The sequence below is a fragment of the Varroa jacobsoni genome, unplaced genomic scaffold, assembly GCF_002532875.2.
Source record: "Varroa jacobsoni isolate VJ856 unplaced genomic scaffold, vjacob_1.0 scaffold_1019, whole genome shotgun sequence".
Classification (NCBI taxonomy): domain Eukaryota; kingdom Metazoa; phylum Arthropoda; class Arachnida; order Mesostigmata; family Varroidae; genus Varroa; species Varroa jacobsoni.
Genome location: NW_019213921.1, coordinates 151,879 through 175,964, shown reverse-complemented (window position 1 = coordinate 175,964; position 24,086 = coordinate 151,879). Strand labels below are relative to the sequence as shown.

Sequence of the window (24,086 nt, the reverse complement as noted above, 5' to 3'; positions counted from 1 at the left end):
TCCCTATATCCAGGAAGCATCCTGAACATAGATCAGTTAGTGTTGAAGAAACGTAGTCGTTAGCGCTTTGTTTTCCCCGCGGGGTTCGGCGTGTGACGTGCTGTAGCGGGTCATATTGGCCAACGCCTATCTGGGCTAGAACGTACAGATGACGGCGGCCAATAATAGGCACTGGTGCGATTGACTCAAGCGACTATGGTGATAGTAACATCGGCGTCTATTGGTTCCTACAGAAGTGCCTCGTTTATAGTTTACGATATTTCAATTGCTCGAAACGGAAAGTGTCCGCGACAACGACGTTGTCTAATCACAACTTCTGACGTCCTAGAACGTCAACATTAAATGTATTTAAATAATGAATTCTAAATAAACATAATAGCTATCTGCCTCACTGATGCCATTTGACAATTCGACCTCATCTGAAATGAGCATGTGTATGTCTTGAACTTATGCGTAGTTTTATAGAGCATAACTTGCTAGAGTATACTGAATAGTTTGAATATTCTGCAAAAAATAGGTATATTTTTAAAACATGTATTAGAAGCTTTACTTAGTAGGCCTACAGTGAAGTAAGTGTAATTAATGCTTTTTTTCTAATGATTTCCATAAAAAAAATTTCGTACGTATTTTCAAGGTTTTCATGGAATGCTCAAAGCAGAGAGAAAAGTGTTATTGGAAGATATCAGTCTAATTACCGAATAGCTCAATCTGACTAGTTTAAAAGAAAAAAAAAATTTCTTTACGACAGAAATTTTACAATGAGATATATAAGGAAGCCGTTCATTAAAAACCGAATAGATAGACGTCAGGTTCACACCAATGTTTAACACGTGCCTGTCGAATGACCGCCAATGATTTTGCCTTAAAACCTTCAAACAGCCTTTGCATCGTATGACGTATGCCAACAAACAAATTATGTTACATTCACAGACAAGCGTTCGCGGTATACATGTAAAGGTCAAGACGTTTTTATATTATAGCCTTCATAAGCAAACAAAAACAGTCTGTCAATAGCATTGCTAACGACCCTCTGAGCCAACTATTAAAATGTGGATCAGTTCATATCTGCGCTGGTACGAAAACACGTAAGATTTATTCAATGGCGTCGCACAGCGTAATCGTTGCGTACGATTTAATAAGATTAACTCAAAGATTTCCTTACGCGATCTACTTTGCATCCTTCCAAGTATTAATCCTTAGCTTAAACTAATTACCAGTAGAACTTGTGCGGCCAGTAATATATAAAAATTATCCATTAAATTAATATGTAACAAATAGGAGCTGAGTAGCTGTTACCACTAGACGAAGTGCACCAGTGCTGTTCAGGTCTACTTAGAGGGAGCGTCGCCACTCCGCTATTTATCAGGCCTGGTCTGTCTGCCAAAATATATTAGCATTTACTTTGCCGTTTCCAAAAGTTACGCGGGTTTCAACCTCTACAGCGCAAAGCTTATTACACTCATGTATAGAGATTAAAGCGATGAAATGGCGCAATCTACTGCAATTTTTTTACTGATGTATTTGTTTGATGGTAAATGAGCTTAAAATTGACAAAATAACAGGCTAGGTGAAGCTGGGCTTTGCCACAACCAAAAATTAACCTGGTTACAGTATCGTCTTGATGTTAGGTCCTTGAAATGATCACTTGCCTAATTGGCTTTTTATGTGCCAGCAAAGCCATCGCATAGGACATGTCTCTAAAGTGTGGCCAGAACAAGAGCAAGAAACGACCTCGACTGCCATGTATCAATGACTTAGTAAAATGGCTGCCAAGAGTAAAAAAAATCACTCCTTTTGAAACGCATTTTCGAGCGTAGCTGCGAATAACTTGTGTGTATTGTGCTAGGGAGTGTTCCGAAGTCAAGTCAGCCCGGGGAACCTTGGACGCTATCACAGCATGATGTAAAAGTTACCTGGGATAAATAAGAGTGTGCCTGCTTGTTTTATTTAATTGAGTGCAGCTGATATACAGTTTACAGTTTTTGGCTTAGGTTTTAGGCAATGTTATATGAGAAAAATGAGGCAACGACGCGAGACTTTTTTTTTTGGGCCGACACTCGGCTTTACTTCCCATGATTCTGAGGTCTCTTAAGATAACGCACTATAATAATTCTGAGATGTCTAAATAAATCAAACTTTTCCAGACCGAAGGCAAAGGTTTGCCGCTGCCCAACACCAGTAAAGTGAATCTAAAATTGTAACAGATGATAATAGCTATTCAATCTAGGTGTCTGTCAAGCCAGATTCGTTCATCGAGTTACCTGACTATTGTCCGATTCTGTGCTGTGAAATATTCGGTCATTTCATCCTATTTCTTTATTATCGCTATACGCTTGTATATACCTGCTTATGCTCTCGTTGTGATAAAAGTAACGAATTCTTAGTGGCGGTGCCTCGTGTCTTCGTTTGCGCCGGCGCATCCGATGCTCTCCGAGGTCTATCGGAGGCAGCGGGTCCTGAAATCCAGAAAGAAAACAAACAGTCTAAGCAAACTATTCCCAAACAAGTTGTTATTGCTCTAATCCGTATATATGGAATATGATGGGACGTTACTTTGAATTCGACAATGTAGGAGTACAGGAAAACAAGCTTTAAAATCAACAACCGTAAATAGTAAAGTTCATAAAAATAGTGGCATTGCATACAGAAGTGTATATGCTTGAACTGTGTGGCCTAAAGTGTGGAGTTGGGGCAATGTCATAACTGCACTTATTTCTATGGCCGCTTGGTTGCAGTGTCGTCCTTTAGATAGACTCCATCAGAATTTAGCGATCTGCTGACTCCGGTTAATTTAGCACTTTTAATGACGATGACCGATCTATGGGGCAACAAGAGCTATTTGAGCATTTATGTCGTGATGGCGGCCTTTGTGATCGTTTTACATAGGTGGCAATGAACCAAAAAAAGAAAAAAGCCCTGCTTCTCTTTGTATTTTAAATTGAGCTAGGTTTCTCTGTCAATCGGAAGTTCGTTGGAAGATCAAGGAGCTAGGCTCACAAGGGCTAGCTTAGTTCGGCTTGGAAGCGTTAGTCTTCAACTAGTGATAATCCCTGATATGGCCCTATTAATTTTGGTCAAGTTAAATTCACTAAAGTAATAATAATAGTAACAACAACGGCTATAACAATAATTCCTTAGTCGATGGGCTTAGCATTCAATAAATTCTGTAATAGCTTTCTTCTAACTATAATCTGATAACAGCTATTTTAAGTAAAACGACTTCAAAATAACTAATTGAACGTAGAATAGCCATTTAATAAATGACTTTGTTGTTCTCTTCCCATGTGCTGCTTTTTCTATTTATACACGAAATTTAGCGGCTCACGTAAACTCAAACACTTCTGTACGTCCTCGAAACGCATGCGTGGATGTATCCTACGCATTTTCACTTGTCTGAACTACAATGGTGGTAAGTTGAAAATTCGCAGGTGATCCACCGAAGCTTCCCATGCTGCGATTGGCGCACAACCGTATAAGTGTGCGCTTGATAGCACTACCTCGAAAAATCAACCCATAGGTAACCCAATTGCGCCAGTCATACTTGGTGCACGGTTTTATGCTTAGACTGACATCGCTGAAGGATAATTATATTAAATATTTATTAAAATAAGCGTTCGCCATTTTATCGTGCGTGGGGTTTCAAGGGGTGCTGATTGCAGCGTTAATAGCTGGAATCCTCGCATAGACCGACTAAAAACGATTTCAGAACTGGTGCATAAAAAACGCGAAACACGCGTTCACGGTATTTTATGTTTTGGAAGGCTAACGCTAATGAAATTTCTCTAGAAGCACGTATACAATGGAACTAGATTGTGCGTATAGCTCAGCTCAACTTAATTGGTTGGTTGAGCATGCATGAAAAAATCTGGCTAGTTTGGAAGAATTCAAACTTTCGCGGGTTGTAGACTGTGATCAGGATTTCTGTATTAACGATGATCGGTTTCACTATTAATTATTGCAAAGTTGACGGAGAGACGTTGCTCCATTCTGAATTGCGGAGATTCTTCTTTTTAAAGGTTGAACTTCATTGGGCACGTCGATACGAGAGTGTTGGACGCATGAATGAGCAAATCGTCTCATCGTTTGTTTTTTGTTCAATTTCAGGGCCGCTTCGATAGCAACACACGGTACGCATTTCGGAAGATCTTACAGTGGAGAACCTCAAAGAATTAAATCGCATCAAAGTCTTCCTCCCCAAAACAATATTGGGACTACACATAGTGACCGAAAATCTCTTTCGTACCTACTAGCCGATATACCGTTGCTGTCCGGGAACATACATCGTCGCTTTAAGCTCCCAGCAACGGAAGCTTTCAACACCAACCTTCAAAAATGGAGGCAAAAATTCGCAGAAGCTTTTTGCCATCAATGCGACAGAGAACAGCGAGTGGAAAACGATGAACCGGCTGAACAGACACGTCGCCACTCGCTTCATTTTGCATGGGTTCTACCATAGACTTGGCAGGAAGTCATGCTTCTTAACGATGCATATAGATGCTCCACATGCGAGGGAAATCGCGATAGATATGTCGCTCATTGCATCCAGGTAACATTTTTAGGACATCCGGCAAATCTCTTATATTAGGTTCGTAAATTCAATGAGACTCGTGTATCAAAAATACTTTGTAATGGTACTAAATCGCCTTATATATTTTCATGATATTCCAATATCGTAGTCTTTATTTACATATTTGAATTTCTTCGTTACTACCAGCACAGTTAAGCAAATGAAGTTTCATTGAGACCTGAATATATGAACGAAAGCTAATACAGCAAGGTTTTTAATCTGATTTTTTTCATCAACGCGCCATGTGATTAATATTTCAGTGTAAATCCATAATTAGCAATCGGTATCTGCACATAAGGGTCATTTACATCTAAGCCTTTGACGTGAGACCATTTGATTGTCCATCGCATTCCCATCTGTTCGTGGGCGTATGTGATCAATCAACATTAATCCAATAGTTTAAAATCTGCCCGTTCGTATCAACCAAATAACAGCTACATGACTTCTCCTTGTCTGCTGTGTACCGCTTACCTGTAACCGTGGAGGCTTATAACTACATATGTGATCACCCCTGGCGTGAAGTGCTGCGCTCGCCCTGCCCATAGCTGTAGCTATCAAGTTAGATGCTGAACGACTGTGGGCTACTGCGGTCACCCCGGCGAGGACCAGAAGAGGCCCCCAGAGAGACGAACCTACCAACATTGTTCTAGTACCTTGCAGGACAAATCCTAAAACGAAATGAAAGTTAAAAAAAAGAACTGTAAATAATCAGCCCAGTTAACTAGATACCGTGCATTATTAGAATAGTCGTGCAGATGTGCGATTTGACATTTCTCTCACAGCCCTTCGCGCGAAAACTCGAAATATGTAATAAAATGAAATTTGGTAGTGTTGTACATATGACGATATATAGTTTGTTTAAAAGTATTGTTAGTTTGTGCATCGCGTGTCCCAATTGATGCAATCAAAACAGTAAGGTAATTTACCCTTACCACAACCTGGATCTTGTGGGTAGGTGCACGATGAATGATAAAACCACTTTAGAATAGTAAAACTCGATTCAGGACAAGACCCCTGATGGTTTCATACAGTACTATGCCTGCACAGATTTAGTAGATTCACATGATAGCACACGAAAAAGAACATCAAAAATAATCATTTTAAGTCTCCATTTCAAATCTCCACACGCATAGTACTGTTGTTTACAATCAGGTGAACTGAAGTTTTACATGATACTATACTGGGCTTACCAGTGAATGAAATCATCTATCGTGTGATTTCCTGTGATCCATCTGGCTGAAAGCGTTTTAATGTCCTACCTATTTCCGTAATGGTCATATCGGAGTTCTCCACGTCGGCACATTTTCAATAATACAATGAATAAAAGTTTGTTTTATTACGCGATCGTACGTCTGTCGTTAGCGGTGGATTACCAAGCGAGGTAGTACGAAGGTTCCAATCAGACCGGTTGAACTTCGTAAACTAAAAATAACTTGGTCTGCGTTTTGGGCACATCCGTTCGAGAGGAAATAACGTTCGTTAATAATGCACGAGCCCATTTTACAGGAACTCTGAGCTTAGCACTATCTGGCAGCTTCAAATACTTAATTAGACGATTTTTCGCTCAATAAGAATACATATGCAAAGAGTGCCAGTTTAGTGTTACGTACGTTAGTCTTTTTTTTTTTTTTTTTGCTGATTTTAACCATAGGTTTTAGGTATACAGACGATCAGATTACGAATTACTAACAGGATAAAATTTTTCTGAAGGAAAATCGCAGTGCCTTTAGTAGTATACCTTACTGGACGGGACTTCGTTATGAATCTTATAACATGAGCATTCCTTTCTGTTTCATCTTTTTTCATACGCAACATAAAGTAGGCGCCGATTATACAATACGGCCGCTACGTTTATTAACCCAACGGGCACCTCATTTCGGTGCCCCCAGTTCTATGCAGCCGCGGCATTTCACCAGTGTCAAAGACCATCAGTTGCTGCCTTCCTTTAACACTGGCCAGTCTGATTCGCATTGGTGGGCCCCAGTGATTGGTTTGTGGTCAGCAGGTCTGGGTCCGCTAATGCCGAACTAACCCATCGATGCTTACTCGCGTCCATCCGTTGCGGCCAGATATGGCTTAACGACTAAGAACAGTAACGATAGGAGGCAACGTCACTGCAACAACAAGCATGTAACGCTAAATACCATCAACAAATGTGCTATAATAGAAAAAAAGGAAATTCTACGTATATATACGTTCAGATATTGTGTTATAACATGGTAAAACCATTACGTTGTTCGCCTTGTTTTCGCTGTAGAAATGTGATATTGAACGGTGATAAGGATCCGTTAAAAACTGCACCGAGCATATTTCTATGACACTGCTTATTTATATCGGAAGCATACCTTGGACTAATGATATCTGGACGTTGATTTACAAAGAAAAAAAAAAACTGCCGAAATTAAAAAAGAATTATCTCAAAAAGTCGTTGTTCTTAACTGTATATACATAGAACATTAGCTGCATATCTGCAGTGTATTATACAGAATAATGATATCAGTAATAATAATATTACTAGTTAGGAAAGGTAAATTATTTAATAGGGTTTTTGTCCGGAACCTCTTATATGTCTACTTAGGCTAGATGCGAAGAGTCTCTTACTTCTAGTCAGGCTAGATCCGAAAACAGCTCAATTCGCCGTCTAAGAAAGCAGAGGATACTCGGATGCGTCTCATTACGTTGTTTCTTCTATACTAGAAACGGGGCACCTTCTCGGGAATTTCTTCGGTAACAAACAGATAGCTGGACAAGGCACAGAGGCCCCTTAGCTACCGAGGCTCCGAAGCCATTACCGGCACACGAAATTGTTTAGCGATTTCATGTTGTATTAGTGCTGCATTTCGTGTTCTGAGTTCACCTAGCGCACGACGGGCCTGATTCTACAGTGCGATTGCTCACTGAAGGCCCGAGCGATAACCACACTCTGGTCTGTTGCTTCTGACAGTATTTCTGAAACATTCTAACTCTCGGCGAAGCCTACTTTATGCAACCGCTCTAGAAAAAGAACCACAATGGAGTTCACATTGTTACATGCCTTCTAGAATGATGCCGTCAGCAGTCTGATTACTATTGTCCTCATCACTATTATTATTACTAGCGTCCTATGCACGACATGTTCCTAAGGTTGTTTCGTGCTATAGGTTTGACCTGCCTAAGGCAGCTTATGTTGATGCTCGGCAAGCACCTTAGCTGCCGGTTGAATCAGTCGGAAAGATGCCGCATCCTTTGTGTTTACTTTAATGGCACTGCACGAGTCCGTTGATACCTAAGCTCAAACCTAAAGCAGCAACAGTACAGAGATCACTTTCGATTCTAGTAGAACCTCAATTTATATTATAAATTACATAGGATGCACAAGGCAGTGTAGCTTTGCCTATCGAAAAGCAACAACAGACATCGTTTTTTGTGTGTCCTAACACACTCATTGGCCGTGTGGGTGTATGGCCTGCCCTGTATAGCTATACCATTTTGGATGATAGTACTCTCAGGTGGAAATCAACTCAGAAACATGATAATGAACTTGCAGCCTTCGCTGCATGGTTTCCTAAGTAGAAAACCTTTAGTAGAGCCATTGCCTTCCGTAGGCGACTGTTTCAAATCGGTTCGCCACTCGAACTCGAACGACAATGATAGTAATAATCTCATGTAGGAAATGCGGTTCGATTAAATACATAGATTAGCTTCACAAGGAAAAGACGCATATAAATTCGGTATACAGAGATCATGAGACAATGATATTTCAACGTAATCTTTCAAGAAAGGTTAAATAACCATAACGTTTACAGCGTATCTAGTTAAAGACCTATAAGCACTGGCCTTCTACTAAATTAAGGGTCATTCCGTGAGGTGGTCTACGACAGAACTAGACGTAGACACAGTTCGTTTCGTATTGGGGGCGAGCCATCTGAAGTGGTTCGTATCAGTTGCAGCGGACGTAAAAATTCAAAGATTCGTTAGGGAACTTCTAACAAATCGACGTCTTTAGCTGAGCTTAAAATATCCGTTCGCAACCAGCGGCCATTGACTCTTTCATAATATTGTTATGTGGCTAATAGAAGCAGACGACTCGAAACGACAACAATCAAACTATACCATATTCTATGCAAATTACCTGCGCCACCGAATGGCTAGTGAGTAACCTTTAAGCCCATGTAATCACAAATGGATGTATTTGCAACGGTAAATGTATGCTAGTCTCTAGAAAAAAAAAAACAAAAGAAACAGAAACCGACTTTGATAGTTAATGCCAATCAAATTCATACACTGACTGTGTTAGCGGATATAGAATGCACCACCATCAGATACTACCACGTGTGAAACCGAACTGCCCGCCAAAATAACTGCTGGTAGATAAAGCACCATTTTTTACTGACGCAGCGAATGGACCATTTTAGTCAGCCCCGCGCCTCGTGACATAAACATGAAACCTGCATAAATAGATATCGCGCACGCTTACTTAAAGATTGTAGGTTTACGTTTGTGTATCGAGAAAAGAAAAGAGCGCGTGTAAGGTAGATAGTAGATAAAGTAAAGAGTAAGATAGATACTTGTATAATAAGATTCCCTATGATCAAAAATTACTTCACGGCTAGGCCGTAAAATTGTTCTACAGTGCATGAAGCTAGTAAGGGGTTTATCCACATACAAAATAGATAATCGGGTGACTCTTATCGAACTGGTACAAAAGTAAACCTTGCAAAAGATACTGATTCACTAAATTTCAGTATCGATTCGTTCTGTTCAAAGGATGTTCGACTGCTTTCATGTCACAGCCTATTTACCTCTACGAGGTTCGTGTGCAAACAGTCTGATGGTCTGCATTAGTACGCGTAGAGCTTCTCTCGTAGAAAGGCCTGTTTCAGCTACTTAAAAAGTAAAATTAATTTACTGTAATGGTTGCTTCTGTTTGTAATATAAGTTTTCAATTCCGAATTAGGATCCGCCTATACTTCTCTAGAAGCTTCCAGTAGTGTTTAGATCTACCATCAATTAAATAACCCTATTTTAGCTAAGTAGCACTTTATTTACGATACAATCGCAAGAAGATTTCCGTTCTTGGGCTGGCGGTAGACCTCAGCGGTACGAGGCTTTTTGACCCACACGGACCGACTGCGACGGCTTTGCTGCTAAGCCGCCTAGCATCATATTGTTATTGCAATAGAATTCTGCCGGGAGCACGGGCACAACAGCGAACCTCCTACTTTCATTGAAACTTATTGGAAGTAGCTGCTCTTGGCTTTCATCGAGGGCGGGGTACTTATCGAAGAAAGCTATCGATGTTTCGCTCACTGTTATCTATCTACAAATATCAAGTCGACTAATGCTTTACCAGTTTTACTAATGTAAATATGGATTGTTTTTAAAGTCAAGTTCGATCTACACAGACTTCTAGCCGAAAAATTCCAAATGTCTATCTAAAAATTAGTATAGGTCTACAACTATACTTGAAGGTTTCAACTGCATGACGTTGATCTGATACTAATGAGCCTACCGATGTGAGAAGGTCTGAAATCACCAGTCATATCGGCCTAACACACATACTGTAACTATAATAAAGAAAGGTTCTTAAGAGTGCGTTCGATTTCTTAGCTAGACGTTGTAACCAACCAATTATATCCCAGGGATTATCATCAAACATAGCATATAACACCTGTATACTCCTGCAGCACAAAACTTCCCGCATTATTTTCACTATCTTCGTCGAAGAACCGTCATGAAAAAAGGTTTTCTGAGACAAACATATAAAAGTGAAATAACATTTTCATGAGGGCATTCCTTCCTCCGTCACATTATCAACCTCCTTCAATAGTTGGCTATTTTATGTGGATGACGTTATACAAAATGTATCCCGTTCACGTCCGAACAAGTGACGGGGAGGCAATCTGAACAATTAACTTCTTCAAGCTGGCCAGCGGATGAGGCTAAAGCCGCCAACCTGATCGGAAGTGACTTCGTGTTGCGCTTAACATCCACTCACGCCGTTTCTTCGATGGCCATCCTCCGCATCAACACGAACTTTGCCGCAGACAGCGTCAGCACTGCAGAAGAGACGTGCCAAAGGTCATCGCATGCAGAACTCTATAGGCCTTGGTTTGTCCACATCTCCAAACATATTCCTCTGTAGTTCCTTCACCGGCTGAATCGTAAATCACGAAAATATAGACAGCGCGTTAGCAAATGCGAGACAACGTTTCATATCTAAAGATTCGGTAATGAAATTTGTTATGCGTCTGCTACCCTGTCAGCACAGTCGTTGCTAATGGGCCTTTCATCTGCTCGTAATCGTGGCTAAGTATGCTGATATAAATGATGTTGACACTGACGCCTACTTGGAAGGTGAGAGGTCAGAGGCGAAATCGCTTAATTGCGATAGAACATAGAACACCGAGTAGAGATGATTTCGAGCTGTCACTAAAGATTCTTCTGGACCGCAGCCACAGGTCCTGATACGATTATAGGGACATGTACAAAGCTTGTAAAAGCCGAGTATCCATTGACCCGTAAGGCTCTGTGCGTCGGTCTGAACGGTGACGTATGGATGAAACGTGGATGAGTGTGACTGATCGGAAGAGTGATTTTTGTACGTTTGATGGCATTACAAAAAGGGCGGCTTTAGTTGGTATGCAGAGAGAAGAAAATGCTTCTTAACAATCAGTTGGGTGTCTTTCGCGTTGTACATATTCTGCCAGGATAGTACAACATTTGAATTTCATTTGTCGAAGACGGTCGCCAGCTGACAGACGACGAATCCAACAGAAAATACCCCCTATATAATAATAAGCATCGTTACAACATATTAAAAACCAATGTCAACAATATTCTTCGGAGCACCTACACGATGTTTTCACCTTTGATAGAGTGATAACTTAAACCTAATGTAAACCATGGCTTCGCATTTCAATGCTCACAAAGAAACAACAAACAATGTTTCAACCTACTTGCTACTAAATTTGATAAACTAAAAAATGGATGACTGCGACCATTTTCGGACAAAGCGGATCTTTCAAATCTTCCGCTTTCAACTAGATACCGGCTTTAGCATTTCATAACTTATAACAATCGATTGTCAATAAAGCCTGTTCAAATAGTTTCTCCTCTGTCGAACCTTAACGACAGCTCTATAACGTGTCCCTTCTGGTCGAATTTGCCACGTCATCAGATATGTTTTTAAGGCATACCTTCCGTTCTCAAAACAAAAATATACTTCATTATTGTGTATGAACAGCTAGTTGCTCCTTTTCCTTGGTGTACTTTGACTGCGGAGTTGGCACCATTGTGTTTATGGTCGCTCACTTCCACAAGAGTTCCTTCTGCTCTCAGGTTTCAATGGGAACGAACAGGGGCGCAATAGGGCGAAATCACGCCGAAATCGGTAACGGTAAAAATCAGTCCTCGGCTTCTTGGCCAGTCTATGCGCAGTGACAGGAACGATTCGTTTAAGGGTTCGCGGGTAAGCTTAATCTCAAATCTTAGAAGCACGTGTAAATAGTCGGCAAAACATTTAGGCTTAGACACAGGATGTGCCACCTGAGCTCACAGTGTCCAGGATTCCTGTTTTTTTGATATTGTTTTGATATAATAATGATTGACTTGCAAGAAAAAAGTTTTTCGTTAACTTCCGTCGAACTTCTACTCTATGAATGTCTCCAAAAGGGCGTTTAATTATATGCGCACCAACTGAATGTGTACATACAACATTAATTTACGAGACTAGTTTACCAACGATTCTTTTCTATGGAGCTTTATTGCAGCCGACAATAAACCCATATTCGACAATAGTTGTCCTATAGACAAACAGGGTACATTTTCCAATCTCATTAGAATAGTTTTTTTTAAAGCTGTTTAGACACACCTGTGAGCTCAAGAATATGCGCGGTTTTCGCACTAAGGCAGAACAAACATCGTATTATAGAATGGAAGAAAGCCAATTATTATACTGCAAAGTAAAATTAAATTTAGCTTTCGATACTCATCCTTGAGAACAAAATATAGGCATAACATAGAGAACAAGGTAAACGAGAAGTCTTAAAAGGCAAATAATCAGTTTTCGCTTCTTAAACAAGAGCTCACCCAATTATAATAATATAGTCTAATTATTATCATATGCCAAGCCAAAAAGACACGTACAAAACGCCAGGATGGCAGAACCAGAGCAGCACTACTAGTATTTTTCTTTCAAATGAAGCTTATGTCAAATTTTCTTTCGTTTAAAAGCTATATAGGCGCAGGTTGCAAATGCCGTTGCACTGCGGCCGTTCGACTTCGGGTCTAGCAAGTTTCGGAGGCAAAAAGATGCCGTACGCTGGACCTGGAATGTCCAGGCTTGTTGGAAAACACGTGTTATTCCGAATTCGCCTATAATGAGATATGCAGGAAGCAGCACCATTGTCTCAGTCCAATTCAAAATGGAGGGTCGTTTAAATATTCGCAGGCGTTTGGGAACATTGTTTGAAATTAAGCGCGAGTGCATCATATGCTGTCATAGTTTTGAAATTCGTCTAGCAAGATTCATTAAATCAAAGTAGTTAAATGATGCTGCTTAGCCAGCATGCATAGTACAACGAAATTAAAAGACTAACATTTTTTTTGTATTACGGCACCTCGAACCACGATCTTCATATAAACGAGTCCTCGAAATCACCTGTTTTCTGAGGTATAGCATCAGGGACTCTCCTCTGTTACGAATCCGGCCGTAATTAGCCGTGCTGGCCTTATCTGGATTTTTCCAACAGGACTATGAAGCGACATAGCAAACCAATTTTTGTAATAATTGCCTGTCGGTTTCCAGTTTCTTATTTTCCGGGTTATTTTTTTCCAGTAATAATACTTGCCAACGCTGAAATTGAGCCACCCTGACCGCTTGTTTGCCAGTTAATGGTTACCATGGCAACGCACTCGAAAAGGTGCACATCAGTTACTTACACCACATCACCCTTTAGCGTGCCCTTGTTAGCATACGAAATAGCGGACTCGAAGGAGCAGTTGGAAAAAAAAAACGTTGTCACCTTTCATCCGTTATCATTTTCAATATTTAAAGTTCAATACTGTATTTCATTTTGCACACTATATAGTTTACTCTATCTCCAAAAAAGCACGTTGAACAGTCACGTGATTGTCACTGTAAGCATAATTTGGAAATTACCGAAAAAATAGTAATAGCCTGTTTAATACATAGCTATTATATAATAATAAAATAAATACAGTCAGCCATTATTCTGACTGTCCGGGAAGGCAGCACTCTGCTTTAATTCACCTATTTCATAACGTGTTTCGTCAGTATATTTGTGCTCTAGTTTATCCCATCAAGTGCCTCTATGAACATGAATCCTCTATTTTGAAAAGCTTTGACGCCTGTGGTAGAGGAAAGAGGCAAAGGGTAACACCAAATCACGCGTACGTTAAAAATGAGTTTATCGAAGCGGGTACGAGTGCCATTAGGAGGATGCGGGTTTCACTTCCTTTAATATTGGTAATGTAAGCGGCAAGTCATGTCAGAATGGAGCGAGTAACTACAGTTACGGTTTTCAGCAACTTTTTGATCTTGAGATAAAAAAACAGAGCTTCAGGAGACCTTGTTAGAAGCATTTCCGGGATACAACGAATTAACGTGACGTCATTCGCGCTGGCTCTCACTGTTTTTGGGAAAATTTTTTCCATACGAAAGAGAGAGCGACGGAAAAGCTAATTCAAAGATGCACCCCCGGAGGAGGGCAAAACTAGTTTTATGTAGCTTTGCTGGATAAGGAGAGTTTGTTACGGCTGAAAATGCAATTCGTAGTCTCAGTGTACAGAATCGAGCTACTGAGCGATTTATACAATAGCAGTCAGTGCAATGTTTCGGCTTCTATTAAGCCGGCACTGATCACGCATTACAACAAAAAATTGCCTATGGTGCACTCGAAACACATTCGGCTCTACGGCTACTGTTAGGTGTTTCGAGAAAATAGCTGATGACTTCTGAACTGCTGTTACCACGAAGTGCTATGAGAACTATGTTACTTCTATTATACTATTCTATTACTAGCATTATACTATATATATATATATATATAGTATAATGTTTACGCTGAAGATATATTTCTATGACGATCCTGGAAGACAAATATCAATACTAATATCGAACCTATAGTTATGTAATTTTCCTCTTCTCAGTACAGAACCTCGAGTCAACGTAGCATGACAGTGATTTTTACTAATTACCGCTGTCAGCTGCGTTCTTGGACGCACTTCTGTTGACGTTCTGTTGACATCCACAATACATATACATTTAAAAATGAAGGAGGCGTGAATGAATACCGTTCATTTTTGTCGGCCAGGAATATTTCGACAGCGGGACTTTCGCTTCTACCTGCAGCCTGGCGTTGACTGCTTAGCAATGCTAATGTCATGCATCTGCTCTCGCCAGACCCACTTCGCGCCGCCCAGTAAACTGCTTAGTGCAGGAAACGAAAATTCGCTATGTGGGCCCGCAATCAACGACAGGAAGAAAGCGTGAAGAATACTTTACTGTAATAAAAAAAAAGTATAGCTGACTTGGGTTCAGCTGGCGTACAAACACACGAGCAGTCGCTGTTCCGTGGCAGGAACAAATGTTTCTTAATCCGTAAAATACGTGCGCGCACAAGAGTCCGACTGAAGCGTGCGTTCGCCCCGTTTAGATTGTTATTTTACATCGCGATAAACTGACAAGCCATGTTCTGTCAGTGTTACCAATCTAGCAAATTGAAATATATTGCTGCGATCGTTTACGGGGCATGTCGACAGCCTGCCATGCTAAACCTTTGTAATATGTCCACGAAATAATTGAATTAAGTAATATTAACCATAATAATTACTACCATAACAATATATTTTTGAAAACAGACATAAAATTTCTAGCATTCAGTGATTAATATTAATTGATGTGATATAAAATTCATTTCTGCATTGTAGTATTGTATCAGACAAAGTTATATTCTATATTTATCAGAAGTTATAGGGCTTGTGATCACGGTAGATTATTATCAATCTAGTTAAACCAGCATTTTCGGTATAAATATTACAAACCAAATTCAAGGCGACTTCCACAGAAGACTTGTTTATCATCTGTGCTCACTTAGCTTAATTACACACTCGTAATAGTGGTAACTTGTAGGTTACCTTTCTAAATACGAACAAAAAAACGAAATCACATAGGTGGCTTCATTCGTTTTAACTGAATTCTCTGTTAAATGAGTTTTTATTTTTAAGTATGCTTCCTTATTTAGTCGCGTCTATCGTATAATATATGCGATTGGCGACGCTCAAACCGGCCAAAATTTTGGCCGCGCAAACCGCAGCGCTGGCGGCGCTACAACGGCACGCGATCGAGCTTACGGCACGACCTAATGCTGTTGCATCGAATTAGCATTGGTCCGCAATCACAAACGCGATGCGTGCAAAGTTCGGTCTGCCGCGGTTGACGCTCAACGATTTTTTCTAGCTACCTAAACATTTTTTCTGACATAACATTATTATAAAGGTCGCAACCGTACCCCCATTTCTTGTTTGCGGCATATTCAGTTCTAGCGTTATGAACTTCAGCCTTCTCAAGCTTTAGCAGTGCTTTTTTTGCAGTCATATTTCTCCTGAATGCCATCAACCTATTCCGCTAAAATTTATAATATACTTGCCCCTTTGCCATTTTCGCTTAGAGATTTCGTTGTAGGTGTGTGCGTGTGTGCTAAGCAGTTTTTAAAGCAAGGGCACACAAACTGACTCTAAAAGATATCTTTTTTTGGTATAAAAATTGTCCCCTTTATGGACGACCGTTCACCAGATGATTATATATCCAGCCTTAGCAGGGTTACGCTGCGCAACTACTCTATCAGATGAGTTTAGGGGCTTCTATGAGGCGAAAAGGTAATGTCTCAGAAGAAACAATCTCTTAAAGATAAGGATGAATACACACATTGCACCGTTAAGCGGGCATGAGGGCCTTGCCATAATTAAGCACTGGATATATTATATCATACACTGTGACGGGTAAAATTAACAATCTATGATTGAAATCAGAACGAAAGGCTGTGAAATCCTTCGCGTCAGCCAGCAACAAAACTGGGCCAGTCGGCTTTAATTCATAACTAAATAAGGCTATTTTTCATAGGGAATTCGCCCAATATTTATACGGTTCTCGTACAATCACTATAGCATCAGTGTAGCGTACAGGAAAGTTCTGAGGGGAGCGCGTGCTCAAAGCACTAACTTGAGTGTTCTTTTCTATTAGTGCAATTTTTCATAGCTGATAACGAATAACTTGCGCAAATCAAGGGTTGTTCTGTATTCCATGGCACTATTAGACATATCCCACCCAAAGTGTAGCAACATTCATACGCATTTTTCTGTCTATCGCCATCAACAGCTAACAGTGGTTAGCTCGTTCGTTCCATCATTAACTTGCCACACTCCTTAAAAGTTCCACAACCCACTTTTATACTCACGTTCCTGTTTAAGATGGAATCCAGTCTACGCTGCAGGTATCTTCCGTAGTGTTCAGACCGTGGCGCGGTGACGCAGGTCCAGATACGTTCAATCGTAGGGATGCCTGGATGATGTCTAAAGATAACGCCAACTTTTAGCACGTTCGCCCCAATGTCCTGATTTGAAAGCTGCGGCAGAAACAGCCGCCCTAGATCAAGACACTAAAATGGGTCTGACCCATTGAGACACCTGTTGAAAACCGCGCCGAAGGTGCTTCGATGCTGATCCATGATGCATAGCACGCGCTGTGCAAGTGGCATACGATCACAGTGGAGGGCAGGTTCCGATCAGGTCTGGCGTTGTCCGTACCGCAGAAAACAAAGACGCCAAAAATGACTAAATCGTATAGAATTGTTATAAAACTACTACCTGTCCTCAGAACGCAGTGTTAACGTGTGTAACGTAACTTGATGACGACAACGAGTATTTTACGAGTCACAAGGGAACCTTCCTTCATTACTGATTCGTGCCTAAAGGCCTGAGCAGATGAATACTTGATCCAGATAGTTAAGCCGTCCAGTTGAAAATCCAATAAATACAAAAACAACACGCACGTATAATTAAAATGTGCGTCAATTTAACAAACCGGTATTAAGAAAAAGATAAGTTTCTGGTTTATTAAATTAATACATGTTTTAGAAATCTGCTTAATAGGGACTCTATGCGCAGCTGATAGCGACTGACTGACAAAAGGTATTGCTCTTCTAAAAGCTTTTGAGCCAGATCGTTGCGCATGCTATTCTCAAAGAAAAAATCGAAGGGGTTACGTACTAATTTTACCGTTTAGCTCCTCCTCCGGTACATGGATTCGGCTTTTCCTCAGGCCGTGCGTTTTATATGGGTCGAGCCAGGCGACCAAATACTTGCAATGTAAGTTGCTGCCAGTGAGAATAATCTGTGTGTGTATATACACCAAAAGGTTTGCTTCTAGATACGTTTAGAGATATTTAGATGTTTCGATATGTTTAGAATAGATGACGAATATAAACTGGTCATGAAGCTCGTTATGTATTATATGATAGGCTTGCTTTCGGTGAACGCCTGCCTAAGCAAAACTAAGCACGAAAACGGATCCATAAACTCTAGCGTTGAGGTAGTTGCTTTCAGAACGCGTCAATGAAGTGAAATCGTTTAATTCGTTTACAACAAACTGGGTAAGACAACAACTTGGGAGTATATACACAAGAGAATCGCATGCTGACTAAAATTCGTAACTAAAACTAAAAAGTTGAAGTCCAGCTTTCTACATTTAAAAAGCTTGTAGAGTTTAGACTGGCTAAGAGAAACAAGATTACTCGATAATTGTTAACAATAAATAATGCTAAAGCTAAGTAATTTTAACATAATCTAATCTGTTTTTGCCAGTGTCCTACATATCGACGTAATGATATACCGATTCCCTAGAGTAACGTTCTGCATCATTCTAAAGTTCACTGAATTCGCGTATACCAAACAGGCCATTGTTATTACTAAAAAAAAAAACGCGACGACGATTAACGAATGCTGTCCTAGATCAGAATCTAAAAAAGTTTTTCCATTTACATCGTGGATCGGTGGGTCCTTCAAAACGAAAAATCAACAACACGCGCGGCTAAAATGAACAATTCAGCCCTGAGGCCAAATCAGCATAGCTGTTACGGAATCAACTTTAGTGAACCAAGCGATTTGACAAAACAACGAATCAACTAGTTCTTAGTTTGAACCCTTGTAAACGTTCCAGTCCCTAACATAAAAGGTTTTTAGGAAATGTACTCCTCTAATAGGCCAGCAAGAAAATTGCATCAATTACCCGAAACGAACGATTATTTTGCTTTTTCTATTTTTGTTCGCCTTGTACGACGTCAAAAAGCTAATGCAACGTAGTAAAACCTTGCGTTAGAATCTCATGCTACATGAATTCGAATAATGTTTAGTGTGACGCGGTCCTTTTTCATAAAAGTATCTACAATATTTTAGATGCTGCCAGCAATAATCACCGACATAACGTTGCGCTGCGCGTAAATGATATTTATCCCTCACATGGAATAGTGGCTTCACGGTAATTTGCCATCGTCGTATTGACGAGGTGATGGCGTATTCTTTCTCTACTATATATGTGTTGGACACATTCTGCTAAACCGTCCTGTGGTGTTCTTGCCACAGCTTGCTATAACGAACAGGTAGGGGTATAAAGCTGTTTTGGCTTATTTTTTCAAATAGTTAGGTGATATATCTGTCGCAGATGGTCCTATCCAGTAAAGAGAGTGCTATCAAGATGGAACAGGATTATCATACGATTCCGCTGGTCTCGCTAGCGGATTTGGATATTGCAGACATGTATAATTTGTGATCAGTATATTATCTGCCGATCTTCCTACGGAAAGAAGCTTGTGGGTATGGGGAAAGGGGAATGCTCGACTACAAGAGAATCGTTACGTGCGAGCGGAGCTGAATCAAGGAAAGATTGCGTTTTCACGATTACTCCAATAATAGTATCATTTTTTCCTTGGGATTTATCACTCTTATTACACACACGCACAGCTACCTGTGTTCTTTTTACGATCGATGCTGTACGAATACCATCCGCTCAAAGGCACTTCGTCAATATTTCTCCACATAAACGCGCGTTAAATTCGACACGTATTAACACGCCATAATTTTAACCTTTATGATATTTGCAATATAGGCCTGAGGGACTTCGTTCGAGTGCTAAAAATGGATAGATTAATTTATATATCTTCCTTTTTCAAAAACAAATCGTCCATGCGACGTTTACTATTGTCACCGACCGTTACAAGAACTATACGATCGCGAAGCTAAAAAAGCGGTACACTGTGTTCGGACTCCCGGGTAATTTAGAAATTAACAGAGTAAATGAGCCTTTTAATAAATAAATGAATATATTTCTATATATTAACAACCATTCTAATACTCCGTTAATTTAGTCATATAATTTCCGACAGATCTGAGAAAATCGTATTTTTATTTCTTAATTGGAATAAGTAGTAACTTAATTAGCATATGCAGTTCTTCTTCAATTAAATAGACAGCAGTGACATTTTGGTGGTCCATGAGCTAATAAGATTATAGCAGTTCCGAATGCCTGCACGAAGAAAAAAACTTCCCTCACGTAACAGTCAGCCGGCGCGTCCCACGGACTTCCTCACGAGGAAAAGTTCTCCCAGTTCCTTCAAATTTTATCCATTTCTCTTTCTTCGTTCATTTAGTAGTGATTTCTCATTTTTATTTATGTCCTTCATAGTCCAGACGTCGCCACTAGTTCAAAAAATGCCGTCTGCTTTGCAGACATATTACCCGGCATACGATCATTCTCACTCTCAAAGTAAGCGATTTTCGAATCGATAGTTTTATGTCCATAGTTGTTTAACTGGCTGTTGGTCTAGAAACTTCGCCTATGCGTTACGGTGTTGTCATTTATACGATAATTTCTACGGACAGAGATATAGAAAGAGGTTGGTCAATTGGTGAGAGACTTTTTTCCCCTGAGACGACAATCCTCTGCCAGAGCACCATTAACGTGTGATGGTGCACAGAATCGCGTAGCACACTTCTGTTCTGCGTGCACGCATGAAACGAGTTCCGCGCTATTGTTAAGCTTGAATACTGATTGATGTGTGGTTCTGATCAAATAGTGATCTGAACAAAAGCACTTCTCATTAGACGGAAACGCCCTCGTTATACGCTTATTGCCAAATCGTTTACAAGCTATAAATCAAGCCTCTTCAGTTCCCAGCTATGGCGTTTAGTTTTTGGAAGAATCGTAGAAATAAAAAAAACATAGTTCAATCACGTAAAGTGGCCGATGAGCTGAAGAACGCTTGTCATATCGGTGACCAATTGTGGTCTATTATTAAAAGTTCCCAGCAAGAAGCTAATCAGTCACCACTGGATGAAGACTTTTTAGAAGACTGTGTCGAGTTGGTGTGTACTCGGAAAGCAAAGGACCAAGAAAATCCCCCACGAAAGTTCGTCCACCGATGTGTATTGAAGACTTACTCACCATACTTCAGAGAACAGCTGCGCACCCATAAGAATGCGAAAAGTTTACGAGTCGACGTAATGTTGTCAACGCTAGACCAAATTTTGGAATACATTTATACGGGAAAGCCACTTGGTCTTTACGGTTCGAACTGTGTACAAGTGTACGCAATCGCGACAAAGTTTTGTCTCGACGAGATAGCCAAGGAGGTAAAAAATTTTATTCAAACGAATATAAAGGGTTTGCTGGAGGATCCGGATTTTCTATTGAAAGATTGTTTAGCGGATGTCCAGTCGCTCGCAGATGTGTTCAAGGAGTTGGCAAGTGAGGGCGAGATACAGCTACGACTAGTACGAAAGCTCCACCAATGGTACTCATCGATAGAAAGGGTTCCTACGGATCTAGAGGAGAATCGTTCGTTCTCGGTTTTGATAGGCAAAGTTCTTGCAGTGAAGCGCAGTGAAGATTCCTTACGGGATGACGAACAGAAATCATCGCAGATAGAAGCTGATCTCGTGCCCCCGCCGACGAGGAAACTCAACTTTAAAGAAAGGCTTAAAAAGACGTTGACTGGAAGAAAGCTATGAAAAGTCCAGTAGAGCCAATTTAGCTTAGATTCAATTAAAGTAATACGCGAAATTTTGAAAATTCACGTCGCACAAAAGCACGTACATTAGGGATGTGATCTTAGTAATAAGGCCGATAGCTAAATGAAATCGTTCAGTAGCTTAGTACGAGACACTAAGCGCGTGTTGATTACTTGGAGTTGGAACATAAATAAACGATGTGAGTCCGGTTAGCCTGAGCAACAGAATAAAATCGATAACCACTCAAACCTAATACGATGTTGTTGCGCTAGCTAATTTTTCCGAGTTTTTTGTACGAAATTTAAGCAGTACGTTTTTATATCTATTTGCTGAGTTTTAATCCATTTTCTTGCTTCACAGTACCTGTGTCGCAAATACCAATACAACTAGACCAATAATCACAAAAGAAACAATGCGATCTGGGGTCCATTCCCAGTGTGAGATATGAGAGGGACTGCAGTTTCATAAACAACGCGTCCGCAAATGTGCCAAGATTAGGTAATTAATTTTCATGACGTTAATTACTAAGCCGTTTTTGCAGATGGCAGCCCATATATCTATCAATAACTATTGTAAGCGTCGTAATGAGGTCGAAGATCCGCCGTAGACACTCGTTTAATCGTATTTTTACTGACTGTTCATCGAAAAGTCCCACAACAGAAGCCCATTTTGGCAGCTGAATCATTTTTCCAATGAGAAAAAAGAAGCAGAGACTGGACTGATTCAACACTGGGTCTGTTTCTAACCATAAACGTCGTGTTATGTTTCATACACATATCTCGATAATCGTCCCATCTATCCAAGCTAAGATGTTCACTTATCTGTAACGTACTGTAAAAAAAAGTGATCTTGATTCACTTTAAGAAATAGGACCCAAACGGTATGCCTGCTGTCATATATGGTTTTCCAAAACACGGGGACTTATTTTAGTGTTTTTCGTCTCTTTAAAATCGTTAATTATCTAAACGTAAATCGTTGATTATCTAAACGGCTAACCTGATGTTATACGTACAAATTCATTACTCATGTTTAAGTGCCTATGCAAAGGGAGAATATCTTTATAGTGCGTATGAAAGGAACACCATAATTTTGAAGTTTCGAAGCTTTTACCGACGTATTAAACATAAAACGACTAGCTAGCGCTGATTTTAAACTGTGTTCTCCATAATGAGACAAGTGGATGAACTAACTTAAACTGAGACATGCTTGTGTAAGAATAATAATGTATAACAAACGACCTCGAATAGAGTCGATTCAGTATCATGCTCAACATAACAATGTGACGGAAAAATCAAGTACTCAGCCTAGGAACTATTGTTAGCAACCCTGTCTTCGATCTTTTACAACGTCATCATGACATCGTCACTGCTTTTGACTTTGTTGTTAACTAACACGTGACACAACTTCTGAGGTTTTTCCCCAAGGACAATCCCTTCTACTCTTCAATACAAACAAAATCCTGGGATATTTGATCGAGGAGGAAATACAGATGTACAGATTCTCATTTGGACGATGTGGCGTTCTACAGACAAAATGGTAGCGGAATATTTACATGAAGGTCAATGTAGGAGGGTGGAGGATCATTCTTGATATCAATTAAAAGGTCGAAAAGCCGAGCTGAATCAACATGCTATACAATACACGTTTATACTGTAAAATTAATATTTTGGCATGAATATGGTCCCAGGCCTGTTGGAAAATTATTCTTACTGAAAATGAAAATGCGTTACTTTCGACTGCTTTTTCAAATGAAGTTCTAATAAGTGTCAATTGAAAAGTTGACACCACGAACATTTTTATTGAAGAATTTTCGAAAAATATAAAAAATTATTTTTTTTAGAGAACTAACAGAATAATGAAAGCATTTTTTCTACGCAAAGTACTACTTCGTTGACGTCAACTGTTTACTAGTCGTCAACTAGTTGAATAAAAACACAATGTATTTTTCTACATAGATATCAAAAAGGCCAAATTGTCCTATTTTTTTCACTTGAAATATATGGAATGTATATTCCTCACCTGGAGATCTAGGTGGGAGGTGGGAATGGGGAGGTATTTCTTGGTACCAGTGGAATGGTCTCGATGGGCTAAATTGAAACGCAGTACGTACGTAAATCACAGCTCTCGGCTCGAAAATGCCATTTCAAGTGTAAAAACTTAACATGACGTTCTGTGTAAAAGAGGGACGTTCTTAACGCCAATCAACAGACTTTGACGAGTTGAATGAAAATTCAACACATAGACCCATACGGAAAGCGGATATTTTTAGGTAACAATTGCGATAGCGCGTATCCGTTTGTCTGCGTAACAATAGAATGAAATTGCATTTCGAATGGTTGTTTGAGTGAATTTTTAAAAAAATAATGAAAAAATAAATGTCAATTAGAAACGACAAATGTAGGGTTGATTTTTGGGGAAAAAACTCCTGTTTTAGTTTCAAAGGAAGTAGAATGTC

The 24,086-nt window shown here is 39.9% G+C and overlaps 1 protein-coding gene across 1 annotated transcript in view; it reads right to left on the bottom strand.

Moving 5' to 3' along the window:
- Invadolysin (leishmanolysin-like peptidase, invadolysin) overlaps window positions 1-24,086 on the bottom strand; it is a 73,321-nt gene that overhangs the window by 30,967 nt on the left and 18,268 nt on the right. Inside the window, exons 2-3 of the mRNA XM_022842825.2 lie at window positions 5,039-5,235; window positions 2,344-2,456 (exon numbers count right to left, since the gene is read on the bottom strand). Coding sequence (XP_022698560.1) covers window positions 2,344-2,456; window positions 5,039-5,209 — 284 coding nt within the window. The 5' untranslated portion in view covers window positions 5,210-5,235. The remainder of the gene's footprint in view (window positions 1-2,343; window positions 2,457-5,038; window positions 5,236-24,086) is intronic.